Raw genomic sequence first — 21,721 nt, 5'->3', positions numbered from 1 at the left:
CATGAACTGTATCTTTGTATATAATTAACTCATTTATTGATCAGCTATTATTATATAATTTTCTATGATACTAACCTTATGCCTATCAAAATTGAAATTTCAGGTGGTAGCATCTACTATGAATATTAAAAATATTTCTTTTTATTATTGTTTCAGACAGTTTCTATTGGGCAAACACTGTAGTTTTAATATACCGGCTATATGAGATATACTGTACAGCGATACGCCGAGAAGGGAAGGAAAAGTAGGCCGAGTGAATGTGGACTGACGGACTGGGACGCAGTGAGTAGAGAAGCCGTGTTACCCAGTAACTGCAGCGGAGGAAACGCAGCTTCTCCCTCATTGGTCCGTTTATTGGAGCCGCTTCACTCAGCGCGTTTCCTAAACTGCCGTCGCTGCCGCCGCTCAGTACAAGTGAGTCGGGAGAGACTCGGTCGGAAGCTGAAGGGTCGGTCTGTGGTCCCCAGTTCGCGATGAGCTTCTCTGTGGTCGTCGCTCTGCTCTTCGGCGCTCTTTGCGTCTGTTCGCGCGTTCACGGTAAGAAAAGTGTCTCCATTAACCTTGACTGTATATCATATGAGTATAGCCGCCAACGCTGGCGGTGCATAATTTGGAAGGAGTTGTTCCAAGGGGGGGTGCGGTGGTGCGGTGGTACGGTGGTGCGGTGGTACGGTGGTGCAGTGGGTTGGACCGGGTCCTGCTCTCCGGTGGGTCTGGGGTTCGAATCCCGCTTGAGATGCCTTGCTTGCGACGGACTGGCGTCCCGTCCTGGGTGTGTCCCCTCCCCCTCCGGCCCTTCGCCCTGTGTTACCGGGTAGGCTCCGGGACGAGCGGTTCAGAAAATGTGTGTGTGTGTTCCAAGACATGATGATGATCATCAGAGTGTCGTAAACTTTAACGAAATAAAAACAAATGTAGTTGAGCTGCTGTTATAATTTTCTGCGCAGACACTAGAACAGAAGAAACGTGAACATACAGTATTTGATATTTATTTATATAGCTGAATAACGAATGCATATTACGATTTTCTCTAGCCCATGTAGATATAGTTGTTGCTGCCTGTCAGACCGGTGACGTTGACCCTGAGGATGAACTAGAGCTGGATGGAGATGAGATGTTGCACTTGGATTTTAAAACAAAAGAACTGGTGTTCACAATGCCTGAGTTTACCGGAAAGTGGAGGGCTGAAGGTTGGGCTCAGCGGGCACTGGCGGACCATCAGACTTGCTTGAACAACCTGAATGTGAGTATTCAGGCTGAAAAGCTACCTGAAGAGATCGGTAAGATTTCCTTTGTTTCTTTCACACAACACACCTGAACTTGACCTTCAAAGCTGTACTTTTATAACACAATAACTGCGTTAAAATGAAAATTTAGGGACAAAGTGACAGTCAAAGATAGCATGATTATGAAGCGTAAGCAAATACCCTGAAGTGCTGGAACTGAAATGGGAAATAATTGATATTTTTCCCTGGATGTAGAAGAAACTGAAATTAATTGGGTAAAACAAAATATACCGGCGGATTTCAGATCGACACTTTTATCTGTAGAAATAATTTGCAGATAATAAAGACTTTAATTAAAATTTTGTGTTCAGCCTGTCTGAATTAATTATCAGAATGTAGATAATTTACACAGTGTAAATAAAAAGCGACTCGCGCGGGACAAGCGGTTGTTGACATGATTGATTGGTTGGTGATTTTGGTATAAATTAATTACAGGTCGCTTTGGTCTCACTGATCACATTTTTCCACTTTTGTTTTGAAGTTCTGGCAGGTTTTACTTGTTGCCAAACTACATCTCAAGCCATGATACACCCTCCTCACCCTGTTTTACTGGTGTTGGTGTACTTATGGTCCTTGACTGTTCTGGGTTTTTCACCAGTGTTCACTTGAATCATTTTCATAAATATTTAGTTTTGCCTTATTTTTCCATCAAACCTTTTTCCAGAATTCTTGTCTCAGAAGTTCTTAGCAGTCTGACGAATCTGTTTTTACTACTGATGCAGGGCTTCCACCTTGCAGTACAGTCTCTGAATTGTACTCAATGAGGTCTTCTGCACATTGTTGTACTGGATATTTGGGAACACAAAAAATGGTGTTTCTGTATAATGGTAAAACATGTATGCAATAATTTGTTTATCCATAAACATACTCATAGTTGAAAGGGGATATTCCTAAATTGACACGCTGCTTCTATACTTTTAGAGGGTATTGTATTAACACCTAACGAAACAGATGTGGTGTCTGTAGATTCCCCGTGCAGTTATGCTCTGGTCCCAGAATAATGTAGTATGTCAAGGAGGGCTGTATTTCTACAAAAGTCTTGGCTATATAAATTCTCATGCCATTTTTTTGAGAGAAAACCAAAATTCACTATGTTGCAATAATTTGCCTTAAGTAACACAATAATTATGTGCCACTTAAATACTTCAACAATAATTCATTGTCAATAAAGGGTCAGCATAGTATTGTTGCATGAAGTCAGTTTGCAATGGTTAAAAAAGGACATTAAGAATGAATAATAATATTATCAATGAGATAACATTCATGAAAGGTCTTGAGAGTCAGGGAAAGACTTTAAGAAAGTTTCATTGTCATTAATGCACTTGAAAGATACTCATAATGTTGTTCATCCATTGTGAAGGCCTTTCCTATAACTCTTCATACAACCATCTCCTGAAGTGCCTTCCCTTATGGTCTATAATGTTATTTTGAAAGATAAGCATAAGACAGTGTTAGTATAGGATTATCACCTATACTGTCATATTTGTTTTGAATTGACTCTTTATTTTGATCTTAGGCTACTGATTCTGTTTTAGATCATGTTCTAGATGTTTCCAGAGCATTTTAAATGTCCCCTTGTGTATTGGATGTATTGTTTTAAATGCAGATTTTTTTAATAATTTAATGATTATTTGAGGGGGGCGTGGTGGCGCAGTGGGTTGGACCGGGTCCTGCTCTCCAGTGGGTCTGGGGTTCGAGTCCCGCTTGGGGTGCCTTGCGGCAGACTGGCGTCCCGTCCTGGGTGTGTCCCCTCCCCCTCCGGCCTTACGCTCTGTGTTGCCGGGTAGGCTCCGGTTCCCTGCGACCCCGTATGGGACAAGCGGTTCTGAAAGTGTGTGTGTGTGTGTGTGTGTGTGTGTGTGTGTGTGTGTGTGTGTGTGTGATTATTTGCTCTGGAAACCCACAAGATGTTTGTGTACAGATAAAGTAAATATGGGAAAAGCAGGGCCTATATTCTTGTATACATTTGTTAGATTTTTTAAGCTTAAACTATTGATAAATCTGTAATGGACTGTTTAACAATTACAGATCCTCCTCAAGTCACAATCTATCCCAGGAATAAGGTTTTACTTGGCAGAAGCAACACATTGATCTGCTTTGTGAACAACTTCTACCCACAAAGTGTGAAAGTGAAGTGGACTAAGAATGAGGTGGAGGTGACAGAGGGGGTCACTCTGAGTCGCTACTACCCCAACAAGGATTTCACCTTCAGACAGTACTCTACTGTACCCATCATCCCACAGGAGGGGGATGTTTACTCATGCTCTGTGGAGCACAAGGGGCTTCGTGAACCTGAAACCAGGCTCTGGGGTAAGATGTTTTATGGTTAAATTAATTAGGTATTTTTTATATCTGATATCTTGAGGAAAACATCTGAGGAAACATACTAAAAGACATTTACATGTATTCATTTAACAGATGCTTTTCTCCAAAGCAACGTACATCTCATAGAAAATACAATGTGTGCATTACATTATCAGAAAGAGACTTATATGCAGATGGGTGATTCTTAAGTACAGTTTGTTTCTGTCCACCATGTGAACCAATGTACATTACACAAGTAGCTGCATAAAGGTTTATCCAAGACTTATTGCCATATGTATTTTTTCCGATTACAAAAATTACCATTTGTTCTATGTCTTTTGTTATATTCATCTTTATTGTTAGACTTTAGAGGCAACTGCTGAACATGCTGAATAAATATGAATGAATAGTTCTTGGCTACTTTGGACAGTTAATACTGGATTTCTGAATTGAAAATAAATAACTCTTCCAGGTTATGAAAATAAAATAATTTTATGTATTTGTAATTAGTGACATTAAACCCCTAGAGAACAGCGGTATTAAACTGATTCCACCAGTAAATCTCTGTTGGCCCAGCTGAACCCAAGAGATCCCATTAGGGCTAATTTGGGCTCACCTCGGTCTCCTTGCTGCACATGTCTATTATGGAACATTGATTAGTAATTAGAAGGCAGGTTTTCATCATATGACATAGAACAATTTCTGGACGTGTCCCTGGAAAGTACTCTTCATGTCCAATTGTTCATGAAGTTTCACAGGTATGTGGAAAAACATCAACTGTATTGCAGTATGGAATCCAACATCCTTACTGCACAAATGTACATTGAATCAAGCATTTAGGTGCTGTTCATGTATTCTAAGGCAGATCTGTAGAAACTGATTCTCACTCAACTCTCTCTCTCTCACACACACACACACTCTCACTCTCTCTCTCTCTCTCTGAAACCACTTGTCGCGAGTGAGATCGTGGCGAGCTGGAGCCTAACCAGGCAACATAGGGCGCAAGGCTGGCGGGGGAGGGGACACACCCAGGACGGGATGCCAGTTCATTGCAAAGCACCCCAAGTGGGACTTGAACCCCAGACCTACCACAGAGCAGGACCCAGCCAAACCCGCTGTGACGCGGCACCACACCCCTCTCACTCAACTTAGTAGCATTTGAATTTATGTATTAAGCAAATACTCCAAAGTAACATGATTTTTAAAGCACACCTTTTGACATCACCATTATCCTGGTCAACATTGCTCAATTTCCTGCCTATTGTCACGCCCTCCACCTCAGCGCAACGAGGAACACCTGCGGCAGATCATGAGACAAGTGTATAAAAGGAAAGTGCGGAGCATGCACAATTGTAGAATCTTGTTCAGCCTTGTTACTCAGTCGGGTCTCTTGCCTTAGCGCTCCTGACTTCCCTGATTCCTTGTCCTCTTCTTCCTCACCCTCGCCATCTTCCTTGTTTCCCTACACCTGCTCCTGTATCTCCCAGACTTCCTGGTTTACCACAATTTCTTGCCCATTTGCTGGATTACAACTCTTGGATTTTCCCTTTGGATTTCATTCGCACATCGGTGTCCATTTGCCTGTTCACTCAACATGTCTTTTGGATTACCCCTTATGAAACCTTCCTGTGCTCTGCACTTGGGTCCAGCACCCCTGCTCCCAGAGGATGCTGTGACACCTATAGAAGTGACATATGAATAGCAGATTTGTTGATGATAATAGTAGGTTATGAGGGACTATATTACAGTGCTGCCAAAAAAAAATTGGGCCAATCAGAGATGAGTTTTGAGACACTTGCTGACTACTGGGAGAGTGTGAGCAGTAATTTGAAAGAGAGAAAGGTCTTTCCCTATACTGGGTCCAGAACTGAAAACTGGTGAACTTTTGGTTTTGGACCTTCATGAGTTTGACAAGCAGACAACCACAGGTGGAGGTGTAGGAGCACAGCGTTCTTGTTGGGGTATACATATTGACCATGTCCCGTAAGTATTGTGGTGATGATCCTTTGACCATCTTGTAGGTAGTTGTCAAGAAACATCTGTTAAGAGTACTTGTGCAAAAGTGTAAAAAAGTTTATCCTTTATTGACTGTTTTGATACCTTCTATGGGTTTAGAGGTTGTGGTTTTGCAGTATCTCTCCATGAAGATTTGGAAGTTAGATGCCGGTGGATGTACATAAAAAGCAGCAATTTTGGGTTCATTTACAATACTTTAAAAAGTCAAACTAAGAAGCTATTATTCAGTTTTACTTCATACATCAGATTATTTCTCTTTTGTGTCAGGAAAACATTTTGTAGACTAAGGTAAAGTTATTCATAGAGAATTTGTGGATACATGTAAAGGCAAATATTATGTATTATCACCAGGTCTAGCATTTAAGACATGTGTGGTTTAAAGTCTGGGTGTGTTTCAGCTGCTGTGTGTTATACTACATTTTCTTTCATGAGGTAAAGAACTAATGAGAATTGTTTAAAATGTTCCTATTCCCTTTCGTGTTTGTTCTTGCAGAGCCAGAAATTCAGGAAGTGTCAGACATCGGAAAGACAGTTTATTGTGGAGTAGGACTGACCCTTGGTTTGTTGGGAGTTGGAGTTGGAACCTTCTTTCTCATAAAGGGGAACAACTGCAATTGAAAAAGGTATGTAGCATTATGAGTGGCATGGCAGCACTCAAGGGTACTACAGCTGGAAGTGGGATTCCAGCCTGGAACCTTTGTGTCTAAAGGTAGCAGCTCTAACCACTACACTACCAGCTCCCCCACACACAAGTGTATTGAAAGCATAAACAGTTTAAAAAAAACACATATAAAATGAGCTTTCAGCATAACTGCTTCAATACTCAGTGGAGTCCTTCCTCCAGAGTACAATGACTCCTTTTCTCTCTGTCCATTTAAAGATTGTGGCTGCACAGGACCCTTAATCAGGTGTAGCTAATAGTCTAGGAACTGGGTGCCAGAGGAAAGGGTTGAAAAATATCTATACATGTGAAAGATACATGCTGTATAATCTGCTTTCTATCTTACAAACTCATAGTATGTTCTGAACCTGAACCCTTGAAGGGGAACAGACCTGTTATATGCCAACTTAATTCAGCCATAAAATGAAGAATGTCACTAGGATGTCCAAACTGTTATAAAACCAAGAAAGGAGAGCATCTAACCTGTGTCTGGAAGGTTTAAATAACTTAACAAGTGACATAAACCACTCATGTAACATGTAGTTAGTGTAGAACATTTTGCATGTCAGAAGAGAACCAAAGTAGCTGTCAGAATCCTGAGACCTGCTGCCTGATGCATCAATATTGAGGTAACAATGCAAGAAATGGTTTCCCAGCATGAATAAGTTCTTCATCTTCTGGAACTGAAGTACCAAGACTACATCTCACTTCTTTCTCACCTCCACCACTGTGGTCTCCAGCTGTAATGCTTGGACATGACATGAACATGGACATATCTTACTGTGACACTGACAGAAGCAGTGAGAACTGAAACATAAAACTGAGTGTAAATAAAACTGCGAAGTACAGATTAATAAGTGAAGTGCTCGAGTGATACGATAAACATGGGAGGAACACAGTGTCCTTACAAGGACAACATGGAAGAGGTGGATGGCACCGGAGCGGGAACACAGAGGAGTGGCAGAGACAGGGCTAGAACGTGGGACCTGGACAGGGATACGAAGGACTGGTGCTGACAGGGCAGAGACGGAAATGTACGGAGAAGGAGACTTTGAGAAAACGGGTACATAAACAAGGACCTTTTGCTGAATCTTAGGTAACGCAATTGAGCGCTGACTAATAATGTGCAGCTAGATAGTACTCCTTCAGCCCTTTTTAGAGTTGCTCAGTAGTTTGTCGTCAGCTGCGCTGGTGGGACTGAGTGGAGCTGGAGCGGTGTCCCTCGTCATCCTAAGAATCATTCTCACTCGTGACACCGGCGCACACATATACCATTAATATAAAGAAAACAAATTTCCAGGAACTGAAATTGCATCTAGAGTTTTAAATTTCTAATTCACTAATTTCATTTAAATTTAGCAATCAAAAATACTTTATACTGTGGAAAAATATTAACTGTATTGCAGTATGGAATCCAAAATATAGGACAGTCCACAGCAAATAACACTTTATGGATGCTGTCAAGTACATTTTTCTTATGGCCAGGAAAGGGACATTTACAGTATTACATGTGATATGGGTTCTCCATTCTGAGAGCTGTCTTCTGAACCTGTAGTTTTGGAGAAGAATGAGGTCTAGTAAGTAATTATACAGTAATTACTTGGGTGAAATATATCCTTAAGTGTGCAAGAAATAAATGATTCAGCTGAATATAAAATATATGCTTGTACCTCACCTTATGAATACAGCTGGCATGAGGAGTCTCTTCTGAACAACAATTGTTCAGAAATTCCACCACTACATCACAATCTGTAAAATCTTAATAGAGTTTAATCCCTTGATGCATTCTTGGGTTGGGTTTTGTTAAAAGCATCAGATAAAGCTATATTTAATTAGAAGTTTTGTGTAAGACACATATTTATTCATTCTGTTTTTCATCAACAGTTCATACAATATAGGGTCTCAGCGTTCCTCTATCCTGGAACTGAGTTGACAGGATGCCAGTTTATTTCATTCTCTTTTATTAAGATGACACAATGTTAAAGTTAAAGCTACTTAACTAGTTTGAAATTATCAACAGTTTTAATTTTTTTTTTTTTTTGTTTTTGTCCAGTTAACCATGAAGACTGCAAGAACTGGAATGAGGAGGTTTTATCTACTTTGTACCACCATTATTTTCCTTTTAACAATATATTGATTTTGATAATTTTCACAGCTGTTAGGGTACCATGTATTGCATGTAATATTAAAAACAAACTAAACTTAAAGAATTTTTTTGAAAATGTAAAGAACATTTGAAAAGTATGTGTGGGCTTGAATATATTCAGAATAAAGTCTGTGATTTTATGGTAATTTTATTAAGGAAGACAGGAAAACTACATTACCTTTACCAGTGTATATTTCATAAAAATGTCTTTTATTCTTGACTGTCAAGAAGAGGTTGCCAGGCTGTATTTCTTTTTTCTAAGGTGCCCTTGTACACATACTACATACAGGAATCACTTTATAATCACCACAGCTACAGTACATGTTGTTATACAGTTCATAACTAATACATTATTATATTATGTTATATAATGTTGTCATATGCCTGTATGAGGCAGATAAATTAGCTTTTTTATTCTTGGATCAACAAAGGAAGGAAAAGAACAATCACTTATTTATTCTCATATGTGAAACATACAGTACATACAAAAAGTTACATATATTGTCACTCGCTACTATATTCATCCCCCTGCTAATGTCCCACAAAATGCGGCAAAAAAGAAATCATCTAACTGCAGCAGACTTCTATTCTTCCATTATGTACCAACAGCTGTGAACATGTGGTAGCTTAACAGTTTCCTAGCCATATCTGAACTTACTGTTTTTTGGAAAAGGTGTAAAAAAACTGTCTGCAGACATTTGATTTTGGCCACATAAGACTGATAGCTCTTATTGTGCTTTGGCTTTGCCTTAGAGCCTAATGACGATTTGCTGTTGGGGGGGGGTAGACTAATACTTCTCTCCCAAGGTTCTGTTTAAACATTAGTCCTGCAACATATCTAAATGCAGCACAAATCCATGTATCAGCAGGCATAAAATCACTGTCAATCCATCTATACTCATTGTTAGTGATAACTGAATAATTATCTGAGAACTGCCACAATTAAATTAACATCATTGCCTTAAGTACAGGTTCTATCAAGCTGATGATAGCTGAGTGATGAAATGTATGTAGTAAGGCCAAAAAGTCTAGGAAAAAAATATATTTGCATGTAGTGAATGTGCATTGTATCACAACATTAAAAATTCTGCCTGCATTCATGACTCATTAATTTTAGATTCTGGTAAAAATGTATACATTTAAAATTGAAATCTACACATTTGTATAACTGTACTGAACTGTATAAGTAACAAAAACTGTATTACAAATTTCATGTTGATGTATATAAGAAACAGAAAAATAAAACACAGAAAGCATGCGGTGTTCCAGTTTTTTCTTTTGTATTTAATAAGTTAGTTTTTGCTGTACTTTTTTGCATAGTAAGGTCACTTACAGGAGACTCAGATTTTTGGTTGCTTAAATTTTTTATTGTGCATAAAAATATGTGCTCTGCATGTGACGTGCTGGGCGTCTAGACTGGGCAGTGACCAAGTAGGGTACTAAAGGGTAGGAACAGGGTTACTCACCAGTTCAGAGCAGTCAGCAATGATCAGGTTAAGGTGTTTAACAGTGGGGACAAAGCTGTTAGGAAAAAAAAAAAGAATGCTGCCTTAAGGAGGTATGGTTGCGGATGAGTTCTAGAGTACAAAATATGAGTCAGGAAATTGCTGGGGTGTGGGGACTGGTGTGGCATCTGACTAAAGGTGTCCGTAAATGAGTTGCTGAATTCTGGACTGATACTTAGTTTAGGTTTCTTATAAGCATGAGCTGTGGTCTTTGTGTGATTCTTGTACATGGAGACACATGGAAAAGTCCAAGTCAATGGGATGGCCTCAGCCTACCTGATGTATTGTGTTATCACTGTTCACCTAAAAACTCAATGTACAGAATGCATTTCTATGATGCACCTGCAATCAAATATACTAACCTCTACCATTTACAGTAAGTCTTAACATTTTACCCTGAATTAATAACTCAGCAGATTCTTTTAAACTATTGTGGAAAAACTAAGAATTTTGTGTGTTGGTACTATTTAGGCTTACTCAAACTTACTCAGGCTTGCTTTGTCATTTTTGTAACAACAGATTTGAAATGGGCTGATTTTCAGTGACCTCTTTGCTGGTGAGGCATTTTCCTAATTTGGAATATGTGTATATTTAGGTTTGACCTTACCTCCAGCTGTAGTATCCTTGAGCAAAGTACTTATCCTAAATTGCCCAGCTGTGTAAGTAGTGGTAGGTACCATAACATCAGAAGTTGCTTTAGAAAAAAGTGTCAGTGGAGTGAATAAATGTAAACTTGTTTAACTGCCATGGTCATTATGTATCTGTTACTGGTGAATAGGTCTGCTATGTTGGGAGGGAAGTGATGGTATAGAAAGATAAAATCTGACCCACATTGGACCTGGTCAAAAGTCAATTGTGAACATTCTATCCTTGTGAGCTCAGCCTTGGCTGGACTGCTGGAATGCAAATATCTTCTCCCTCTGAGTGTGTTGCGCTCCCTGATATTGTGGTGTGCTAGAACCCATGAAATGCTAGTATTCATTGCCTAGCATGATTTTTCTGTTATTTGCAGATTTTCATTGGTGCAACTGGGAAAAACTGTGGCATATTTACTGAATTACATCACTGTGCCAACTGATGCAGTGTTGAAGTGATTTACAATATTTTCAGTATTTACAAAAGCACAAAGACAGGGGGGAAAGGAACTAAGATGGTGCCAAAGCAAAGAATTTAAAAAACCAAACAATCTGTCTTGAGATAGTGAACTACCCTAGCTTTAGAAAAGAAAACAAAAGGTCTTCAGCATCTATGATGCCCAAACTAACCTACTCTATCTAATAATGACCAAAATTACAGGGGGTGGCACCCACCTCTTCCCTAATGCATCTAGACAGATTGGCAAAACCTGAGAGGGGGATATGTAGGTCACATGACATACTTACCTGTTCTTTTTCCCCCAAGATGACACCACCAAGACAATAAACAACTACTTATCAGAGCCAACCAAAGTACAATGACTAAACAAATGTCGCAAGAAAAAATCCACACATAAGCATTAAAGTCACTGAGTGAAGACAAGCACATGAAGCAGACCTCTGGGGTTCATTGGATAAATGATGGGGTTTGTAAAGTATGTAATGGGATCTGGAAGTGACTGTTATAGATGGAGGAAGCGACAGGAGGACTGAAGATGATGGACAGCGATGTGAACAACAGACAAGACAGACAGGAAGACAACAGATCTGCGCAGGAAGCAAGAACCACATAAACACAGGAAAGAAAAACAAATCACACCAAAAGCCTGTACATGGACATAGCACTTTTGTTTGAGGGAAGCTGGAAATAGGATTGAATTGTAGACCTTTTATTGTAACCCTCATGTCAAAAGAGAAACAGTGCACTGAATACATAAAATACAGAGCATACTAAGTAAAAATGGTAGGTTATATTGTGATCAAAAAGAACTAGATATATTTCCATGTACAGCAGATATTACAAATACTGTAAAATTAGTCTAAAGTGAAAGTGTTATTCTGGAACTAACATTGTGGTGTGTCTCATATAACATGTGTGGAGTATCTGAAAAATAAGCTTGTAATTGACTTAAATTACCTTTATTTTATTGTTTCTCATTATTTCAGTCCACTTAGCAAATCAACCTAGTTGTAGTAGATATAAATAGGTGTAAGTATCAAATTTGCACTCTTTTCTGGCTTGTTCTTGTTAATTATAGTTTTTGCTACAATGATTTCAGCAATATCTCTTCCACAAAAAACTGACAGAAATCATGTAATGGTTGGTGATTACTATTTCTCAGCAGCCAGTATATTGTAGTGTTCTGCACCTCTGACTACATGATCACAAGTTCTCCTTGGTAAAATATTTTATTTGTATAATCAAGATTCAGTAAAAGTGCAATACAGAGTAGCCCTAAAGAAGATGTATGGGTTAGTTAAAGATCCCAGCTCCTTACATGTAACATGTGGCCAAGAGGAAACCATGCAGCATATGTTTGGATTGTCCTGCTGCACAACTAGTATGGGAACAGGGCACCCAGTGAATTACAGAAAATGCATGAAAAGGTGATGCTGACATACAGAGTCTACAGAGAAGAATCAGAGAAGTTGTATCATATAATACATGACAGCTAAATAAACTGCTAAAGAAAGATCTCTGGAATATCAGGAGTTGTAACAATGATATCCAAGGATTGATATCACTGACAGGCTGTGCCATGGAGCAAAAGAAAGAGGGAAAGGCTTGTTTCTCAATTAGGTGACAAATTCATGGAAAAATGAACATGACAGAGACCTGTCTCATAGTATCTAAACAGAGAATATTAAATGTTAAAAGGAGGTACTGTATAAACAGAAGTGATAAACTTTATAATGTGGGTGGGTGGTTTTGCATTTACATACTCTTAAGAGCTTTAAGGTAAGGAATCTTTACTTCATTATAATACTTTGGCTGTGGTTTCAGCGATTAGTGTGTGTCACTAATTTTGTTTTTTGATTTTTATGTGTTTTATTGCATGGATTTCATATTATGCATAATTTTAAGTTTGTTTTGATTTTTGCTGTCAAATAAGGATTTACATGAAGGCAGTAGTCTTAATGAAATGCTCTGATTTGATTTTTTTATTTTACAAGTATGACATGATTGTTTTAACGGGACAATTAAATTTTCAATTGAATTCAATTGATTTTTATAGCGCACTCTTCTCACACAGTGACTACAAAGGCATAAGACAAAGTAGTAAGATAGTTGGCTATATACTAAATTGCTACATCAGAGTTCAGGTAGTTTTGTCATGGACAACAAGACTGAGAGACAGAGGGACAGCTGGACCCAATCATGGGAAGTTTTAATAAAGAACATCAAAAGGGCAAACCAGAATCGTAGTTGTGGGGCAGGCAAGGGTCAGTTGAGGGGTGAATGTTGTTCCGGGGACTAAACAGGATCCAAGGTCAATGTGGCAAAGCCAGTTGAGGGGGCCCGGAACAGTGTTTGTGCACTTTGTGGACATGCCAATCCTGAAAAGGTTCCACAACGCGGTATGTCAACGTAGTGCTTTTATATTCTGCTGCTTTGATGAAAAGAGAAGACATCAGCTCCAGACAAATGTATCTAAAATTTGACAATTAAATCCTCACTTATCCAATCTCTTAAAATTCAAGATAAAATGTTGTTCCACAAACAAATAAGACTGAAGCCCTAATAAAAATTAAATGGCTCACCTGCTCTAAATAGCACAATATGGCTCCCACTCCACACACAGCATTAACTTTTTCTGTCAACCAATTCCTGGTGTTCTCATCGAAATACCCCACATAAAAGCGATGGACACAATCACCACTATAAATTCAATACTTTAATACACCAAATTCTTTGCATAAACCAAAAACCATACTGACAATGCCAAAAGGAAACCACCTGCACTTGAGAGGATGACACAATTGGGGTTTCCCTTCCATATTTAAAGGAAAGATAAAGTGGTCTACATTGTAGAGATAAATTAGTGAAATGAATTAGTAATTGTGAACAGGGTCACATTGCAAAGTTGTATATTAACATTCTGAATATTTAACTGTACTTAGATGTGTTTAGAAAAAAGTTATTTTCTATAATGAGGAATAGGAAAAGGAGTAGGTTAAAGACAGTTGACCAAAAGCTCTGAATTTAAAGTTTGAGAGGGAAATCCTGGGTTGCAGAACTATTGTTCCTCCAGATGAAACCCACACAGACACAGAGCACTGTACACAAACTGAGCTGAATTCAAACCCACATACTGACACTCATAGTAACTGCACTGTGAGGCAGCAGTGCAACCAACTACACTGCCACACAAAGGAAAAATAATTTAACTATATACAGAAACTTTATGCTTCATCCACCTCTCATACTGACAATCTCAAATAACCCCAGTCATCGATTAACTTTGACCTAATATCAGAACGGAACCATCAGATTTATTATTATTATTTCATACTTTAAATCATGCTTTGCTCTAAAGTGATTGCAATGTTCATCCATCCATCCATCCATTTTTTATTAACCGCTAGTCCAGATCAGGGTTTTGGTGGTCTGGAACCTACCCTTGAATCACTGGGTGCAAGGCTCCAGGTACACCCCTGGACACCAGTCCATCACAGGGTACCCTTACAGTGTGAAAATACAATTATTTACCCATTTAAAGAGCTGTGTAATTTTTCTGAATCAAGTCAGTGTATGGAGGGGGGTGCAGGGGCACGGTAGCGCAGCGGGCTTCGCCTGTGCCTGCTTTCTGGTGGGTCTGGGGTTTGAGTCCCACTTGGGGTGCCTTGCAACGGATTGGCGTCCCGTCCTGGGTGTATCCCTTCCCCGTCCATCTGTGCGCCCTGCATTGCCGGATTAGGCTCCGGCTTGCCGCGACCCCACTCGGGACAAGTGGTTTCAGACTGTGTGTGTGTGAGTTCAGTGTAGGTACCTTGTTCAGAGAGGTGGGATATAAGCCTGTGTCCCATTACATACTTAAATAGAGGTGCATATGAAACTTGTTTTGTTTGTGATATGTATACACTGTAGATACTGGATACAAGCAGCTTCTCTCTATCAAGGACAAACTCTATAGTTTCCTTTTGGCCTTCCTAGTGACAGGGAAGGTTAAAATAGATGTTGGTGAGAATACGGTCCTTCCACCTTACTCCCTTTGCGCCACCTTGGTCACACTTACACAAATACATGACAAAGCAAACAACCGCCATATTCTTTTAAGAATCGTTAATAACGTGAATACCCTTAATCTAGTGTAAATAAAGCCTTAAGGTAGCCATCTACTTAAGATAGCATCAAACAATTGTTTCTAATGCTAGAGAGTGCCTCTCACTGCACAACATGTGTATTTGCAGAGTGATATACCGCAGAAGGTGTTTTTGGCCACTTGTAGGTTCTGGGCACATTTACATGTGTACATATAAATGTTTGTTTAATAAGTTTGTGATTATAACTGTTGAATACCAGATAAACCTTTTTGCAGCTACTCATATGATGTACATTGATTCATATGGTGTAAGTATAAGTAACAAACTAACTGTACTTAATCATGCATCTACATCTAAGTCTCTCTTACTGCTAATCATGTAATGTACACACTGTATTTTCTATGAGATGTACGTCGCGCTGGAGAAAAGGCATCTGCTAAATAAATAAATGTAAATGTGGCATCAAGCATGCCCAAAAACCTTGCTATTTGTGCTTTAACTAATTAAAACACAGCAAAAACATGTCTCTGGCCCTAACTGTATTGATTAAACTGAAATACAAGTGTGGTATTTGCCCCACCAAGTGTGTCTCAACATTCCCAAACAACCTATGGAGAACAAATCGATAAATAATTATGAAAAATAATAAATAATGAATGAAAACATAACTTTAAAAGCAACCTAGAAATAAAAATTTTTCTTCCATGTTTTTGTTGGTCTTGTCATTATCATGGATAAAAATACCCTTTACTTTGTTTTTTTAATTTTATCCGAACATTTTCACGGAAATGATTAAACCTTTTAAATGATGGTACATTCATTATTAACTTCCTTATTACGTTCATGAGAAACCTGACCTAGTAACAAATGACGTTTTCTTATCGTCAGCGAGGATTGGTCTATTTTATAATTTGGCTCGTCATATAACCACAGTCCGATTCCCTACTTCTCACTTGGAGAAACATAATCAGTTCTTCGTAAGTCTGCTCTGAAAACCCAGACATGTCTCTGTTATTTTCCTTTGCACTGGTTGTACTGCCTTTCCTGCCGGGATTTGGTAAGTAACTATCTTAAAATGTACTTTTGTCTTAATTCAAAACGTTTAGATTAATATCATTTTATCATGCAATTTTTAAATGTTATTAATCGTGTGCAGTAAGTTAAGTAAGTAACAGCTTAACTGTCTGTAACTTTTTTTACATCTATCATATCTGTACTGGTACAGAAGATGTTTGCGTGGGTTTCATCCCACGGTCCAAAGTTCAGGTAAACTGCTGGTGACGCTAAATTCTAGGTGTGTGGCTACTCTGCGATGGACTGGAATATCAGGTGTCCCCCTCCCTAGCTTGTGCCAAGTAAATTTCTGGGATGTTGGCTCTGGACTGCTGTGTCCCTGATCAGGACAAGTGGATGATGGAAATAAATACATGTAATGCAGTTAATAAGCAGGCTTGCACCATGGCATGGTCATGGTGCAGCAGGCTGTGGAATTTGACATGGCTAAAGTTTATTCCCAGCAGAGTTTGCATGTTCTCCCTGTATTTCAGGTGAATAGGAACTAACTTTCAGTCCTTGAGTGAGGTGCTGCAGACTAGCCAATACCTGATTTTCACCTGAAAAATCTACATGTCATGCCAGCATACACCAATCAAACAGGGTATTCCATATGAAAAATTAAATAATTATGCATAAGACAATAACAGAAATAAGCATCAACTATAAACTGACAATTTCTGAATAACCTGAAATTATTTATGGACTATTAGCTTTGCAGTGATATCTTCTCATGCAAATCTTCATAAACAAAAACTGTACCACATTACCATAATTAGTCATCTCAGTAGGTCCTTGGTCTCTGACAGTTTGTCACCTCATCACTGTCTAAGGAAATTAATGTCTTTCTTTGTTGACATGATCATGATGTGCTCCTGGGTGGGGTATTTCCTTTGTCTTTCATAAACTTAAGAGTGGAAAATTAGTGTCCAATGTACTGGAACACAGAAGAAAAAAACTTCTCTTATATGAGAATAACTGATTTCAGTTTTTTTAATACAAAATAAGAGGTACTTAATATATAATGTTAATTTGCATTTTGTACCAATCTGCACACCTGAAGTTGTCCTATTTACTACAGTCATACTATAACACTGTTACATGCGAAGGTAACACTGACACAAACATGTGTTCCTGTGCATCGAAATGGGGACAAAATACGTGATGTTCTTGAAAGTAGAGTGAATATATACATATACATGTGCTTCATGCAAACAAAGAAGGAAAGAGGCGAAGTGAGATGAGGAAAACGGAGTGAAGGTACGCGTTGAGTGTTTCGTAAGGGAAACTGACTGAACTAACAGAAACATGACTTAGACTGGGCAGGGACACTGGACATGGGACTGACCGGTACAAGAGCACAGAGGACAGACTTTGATGGGACTGGCGCTCTGGACTAGAACACAGGCACACTGTGAACAGGAATTTACCATGTGAGTAGACACGGAATGAGAATCGCTATGAACTCGCCAGGAAATACAGTAAAGAGCCGATCGAGAATCCGCAATCACGTTTGTCTGTCACTCCTTCTGTAGTGCTGGTGTTTGGTGTTTGTTGGGCTCAGGTGTGTTGATGTGGCTGAGTGGCTCCGGGGGACACACCCCCTACGTTCACCTGGAGTCTGGTTGTCAGGGATCCTGACAAATACTGTATCATTATACTGTGTAATACTTTGGCTTTCAACTACCAGTTTACCAATAAACTGACTCCTGTGCCTTTGTTGTATTGATTCATTGTACCGTTTCATATCAATAAACAGGCTGATTCTCTGGAAAACTGGACTTCCAGTAATCCATTTAGAGTTGGGGCAAGTGTCATAGAGTCAAATGAGACTCACACTGACCACTTGTGTGGTATAATCTGTAAGAGAGCGTACAAAAGCGGTTTGCCATTACCTTCTGTGTTGTCTTTGGACTGCAAACATTATTATCACTAAAGTTGTAGATACTTGTCACTTTGTGACATCCCTCCAAAGGTCCATTTTGCGTGTGGAATATCGGTTTGACAAAAGCCACAGAGAATCTTGCTGTTTCACTGAGAGGAAATCTGGTATATTGAAGGGCCTCTTCGCTCCATCAACACTGGCCCATGAATCACCCCACAGAGAGCAAGCAATGTCACTGTCCTCCCTAACTTAGCCATTGATCCGAATGAGTCTGGTGTCCCTCACCCAAAAGGAGCTGCACTGCTGGCTGTCAACTGGCTGACTTTAGCACTGCACTTTGTTTCAGATGGTTGTTGTTGCTGTTAACCTGCTATAACCTGTAGCTGCTATATATACAGTTTAATGGCCTTAATGCTTTTGGAGGAGAGGTATTCTATTGAAAGAACATACATGCTGATGAGCATGTATGTTATGTTCTGCTAAAAGGAGACATGGTAGTTACTGTTTCCCTTTATGCCAATAGACTTTACTAGACTTCTGAATTGGCTATTGCATCATTGCTGTGTATGCATATTCACAGTCTCAGAACACTGCTCTGAGATTTAAAATACCCCAATCAATAACACAACAATGTAAACATTTCTATAGTTTTAAAAATGAAGGCAGTCATTCATTTTTGCCAACTGCTTTTCCTGGTCAGGGAGGTTGTGGTCTGGTCCAGTTCATTGACTCCATGGAGAGGGTGGCCTCTCAACCCCCCCCCCCCCCCCCCCCCTCTCTCTCTCTCTCTCACACACACACACACTATGGGCAATTTTGCATCACCATTTCACCTCAGCTACATGTCTTTTGAATGTGGGAGGAAACCAGAGCACCCAATGGAAACCCATGCAGACATGGGAAGAACATGCAAACTCCACACAGACTGAGTTGAATTTAGACCTATCTGCCAACAGCTCAAGTGCTGTGAGACAGTAGTGCTACCTGCTGTGCCACTGTGAAAATTATGGCAGATGCCTTAAAAGTTGAATTTTTCACATTACTTTTATTCACTTTGCACACACTTTGCTCCAAAGCAACAAACATCTCAGAGAAATTTTACACAGAGTGAAAGGCAATATTGTGTGGAATTTTACATTGAAACTCATACGAGAGTTACCTACATAGTACCATATACAGTGAAAGATTTTGAAGATATAAATATTTCTAATATCCGAGTTGGAGACGTGTGTTTAATTAGAGCCCACTCTTCTTAAACCTGGGCTAAACTGCGTGTAGAGCAGGTTTAAGATAAACATGCAAGAAGCGACCTCTTGTGGCAGTTCGGCGATGTCTAAGTGGCACCAAAACCGGAATTTCAGATGCCGTTCCACATTACTTGTTACCGTAATGAGCATCTCGAATTGTTGCAGGAGGCGCATGATGATTACATACGCTATCCATTTTCGTTCAGACACGGGTATTTTTGGCTCAAAAACGTCGGTGAAATCCAAAACTTTTTAATCGTTAACATCAAGAGTGGATAAAACATCGTATTTTTCAAGTAAGCAATGACAAGATATTGCATAACTGAACGGAGCAATTTACAATTACAGTGTATGTGTGCTTCTTTTAAACAGATGGCTTTTCGTATCATTTCCAAAGTGAATGTCGGTACAGCTCCGAGGACCTTAAAGACCTTGAGTATATCAGCAGGTACATTTATAACAAATTAGAGTATATAAGATACAACAGCACTCTGAACAAGTTTATTGGGTACACGGAACACGGAGTGAAAAACGCAGAGAGATTCAACAAAGATGGATCTGCAGACCAAGCTCACACCGACGTGGATGGGTACTGCAGGCACAATGCTGAGCTGTACTTTAAGAACATACTTTGGCATACAGGTGAGCACTTCTGTACTTTGCAAAAATAAATCAGATATAAAACTGTCAACACCAGAAAAAATAATTATTGTCCCGGAATTATTGGTGAAGTATTTTGCTAAATCCTAGTTATGGGCTTTTTTTTGTGGATTTCTTAATCTTTTTATTTTCTGTTCCAGTTGAACCTTCTGTAGAGGTTTTATCTGTAAAATCTGGCAGTCAGAGACACTCCACTATGCTGGTGTGCAGTGCATATGACTTCTACCCAGAGGGAATCAAACTGACTTGGCTGAGAGATGGGAAGGAGGTGAAGACTGATGTGACTTCCACTGAAGAGCTCTATGATGGAGACTGGTACCATCAGATACACTCTTACCTGGAGCTCACACCCACATCTGGAGAGACCATCGCCTGCCAGGTGGAGCACAGCAGCCTTCCAAAGCCCAAGATCTACAACTGGGGTAATAATTTATATTAAACAGTTATATTGTATGATAATTTTAATTTTGTCTAATGCTGAGCTTAGGAATTTTGAGGGTGGACTTCATCTATTAGTCCCTTAGATATTCATCCCAACAATGCATTTCAACAAACAGACAAGACCATGATGTTGTTTTGTCAAACGAGTCAATTTATTCCATATTTAACACATCACCACTTAGTCAGTGAAGACAGCATATGCTGTGCAAATAATAGAAAAACCAATGTTCAATTATTTCCACCTGTAACCATACCAGAGCCTGTTAATGCATTTCAGTATTCAGCCATTTTTAGAGCATTCTTGTAATGTGTGTTACTGTTATATCATTCTGCCAATTAGTGGTTACAGCTTCAAATAATCATGGAGTTTACTGAAAATTAACTTTCAGGTCTTTTTAATTAGGGATATAGTATATGACATGAAGTAGAAGTCCAAACTAAGTGAATTAGTCTTTAATTTTCAGATCCCTCAATGTCTGATGGAGACAGAAACAAGGTGATCATTGGGACTTCTGGACTGGTTTTGGGACTGATCCTCTCACTTGCTGGAGTGATTTACTACAAAAAGAAATCAACAGGTGACAATTAAAATTACCACTGCGTTTTTCATCTTGCTATGATGTATTTAAATATTTGCAAAAAGTTTATGGAATACATGATAAGACTGAATATAGATGACTATAGAACAGTCTTTCTTGAAAGCAGGCACTAAAATGTCATTCAGCATATGTACTACCTGTTATGCATTCTAGTAAACAGAGGTGTCATTCTTCATATGCATTTAAAGTTTAATTTTTGATATTTATTGTACATATATTATATTTTTCTTGTTTTACAGGTAGAATCCTGGTGCCAACAAGTTAAGGTATGTTGTAGCTTTTTTCTAAGGTGTGTTTTTTTTTTTTTTTTTTTTTTTTTTTAAGACTGTGACATTTATCCAAAACACTAACTTCATGCTGTATTTGTGTACATGCGGTGTGTGTGTGTGTGTGTGTGTGTGTGTGTGTGTGTGTGTGTGTGTGTGTGTGTGTGTGTGTGTACGTACAATTCACAACCAGAAAATACATTTAATCACATTATGTAGTATCTGCATATTTGTCTTAAAAAGTAACTTCTGTACTTATTTTTCATAGATATCCTCAAATGTCAAATGGAGAGCAGCTTTGTGGAACTGAGAGGACAGACTTTATCTTTCATTACAATTACTGTTACTTTTTGGCAGTCGGTTTCTTTTTTTTTTTTTTTTTTTTTAAATTTTCAGCACAGATGGAAATGTTGGAATTAATATGTAAAATAAGTGTAACAAGAAGGTGACTGGTAGGATTGCTTTGTTTTCT

The 21,721-nt window shown here is 38.9% G+C and overlaps 1 protein-coding gene across 1 annotated transcript; it reads left to right on the top strand.

Moving 5' to 3' along the window:
- Nucleotides 1-473: 473 nt before the first annotated feature.
- Nucleotides 474-21,721, top strand: LOC108930661 (H-2 class II histocompatibility antigen, E-Q beta chain-like). Its single transcript, XM_029260072.1, has 8 exons — nucleotides 474-537; nucleotides 1,035-1,280; nucleotides 3,315-3,596; nucleotides 19,656-19,925; nucleotides 20,084-20,365; nucleotides 20,849-20,962; nucleotides 21,223-21,249; nucleotides 21,518-21,721. Exons 1-7 carry the CDS (start codon nucleotides 474-476, stop codon nucleotides 21,246-21,248), a joined length of 1,284 nt encoding a protein of 427 aa, XP_029115905.1. The 3' UTR covers nucleotide 21,249; nucleotides 21,518-21,721.

Source organism: Scleropages formosus, chromosome 18, assembly GCF_900964775.1.
Source record: "Scleropages formosus chromosome 18, fSclFor1.1, whole genome shotgun sequence".
NCBI classification, from domain to species: Eukaryota; Metazoa; Chordata; class Actinopteri; order Osteoglossiformes; family Osteoglossidae; genus Scleropages; species Scleropages formosus.
Note: the sequence above shows the minus strand (reverse complement) of the source record. Positions and strands in the feature narration are given on the sequence as shown.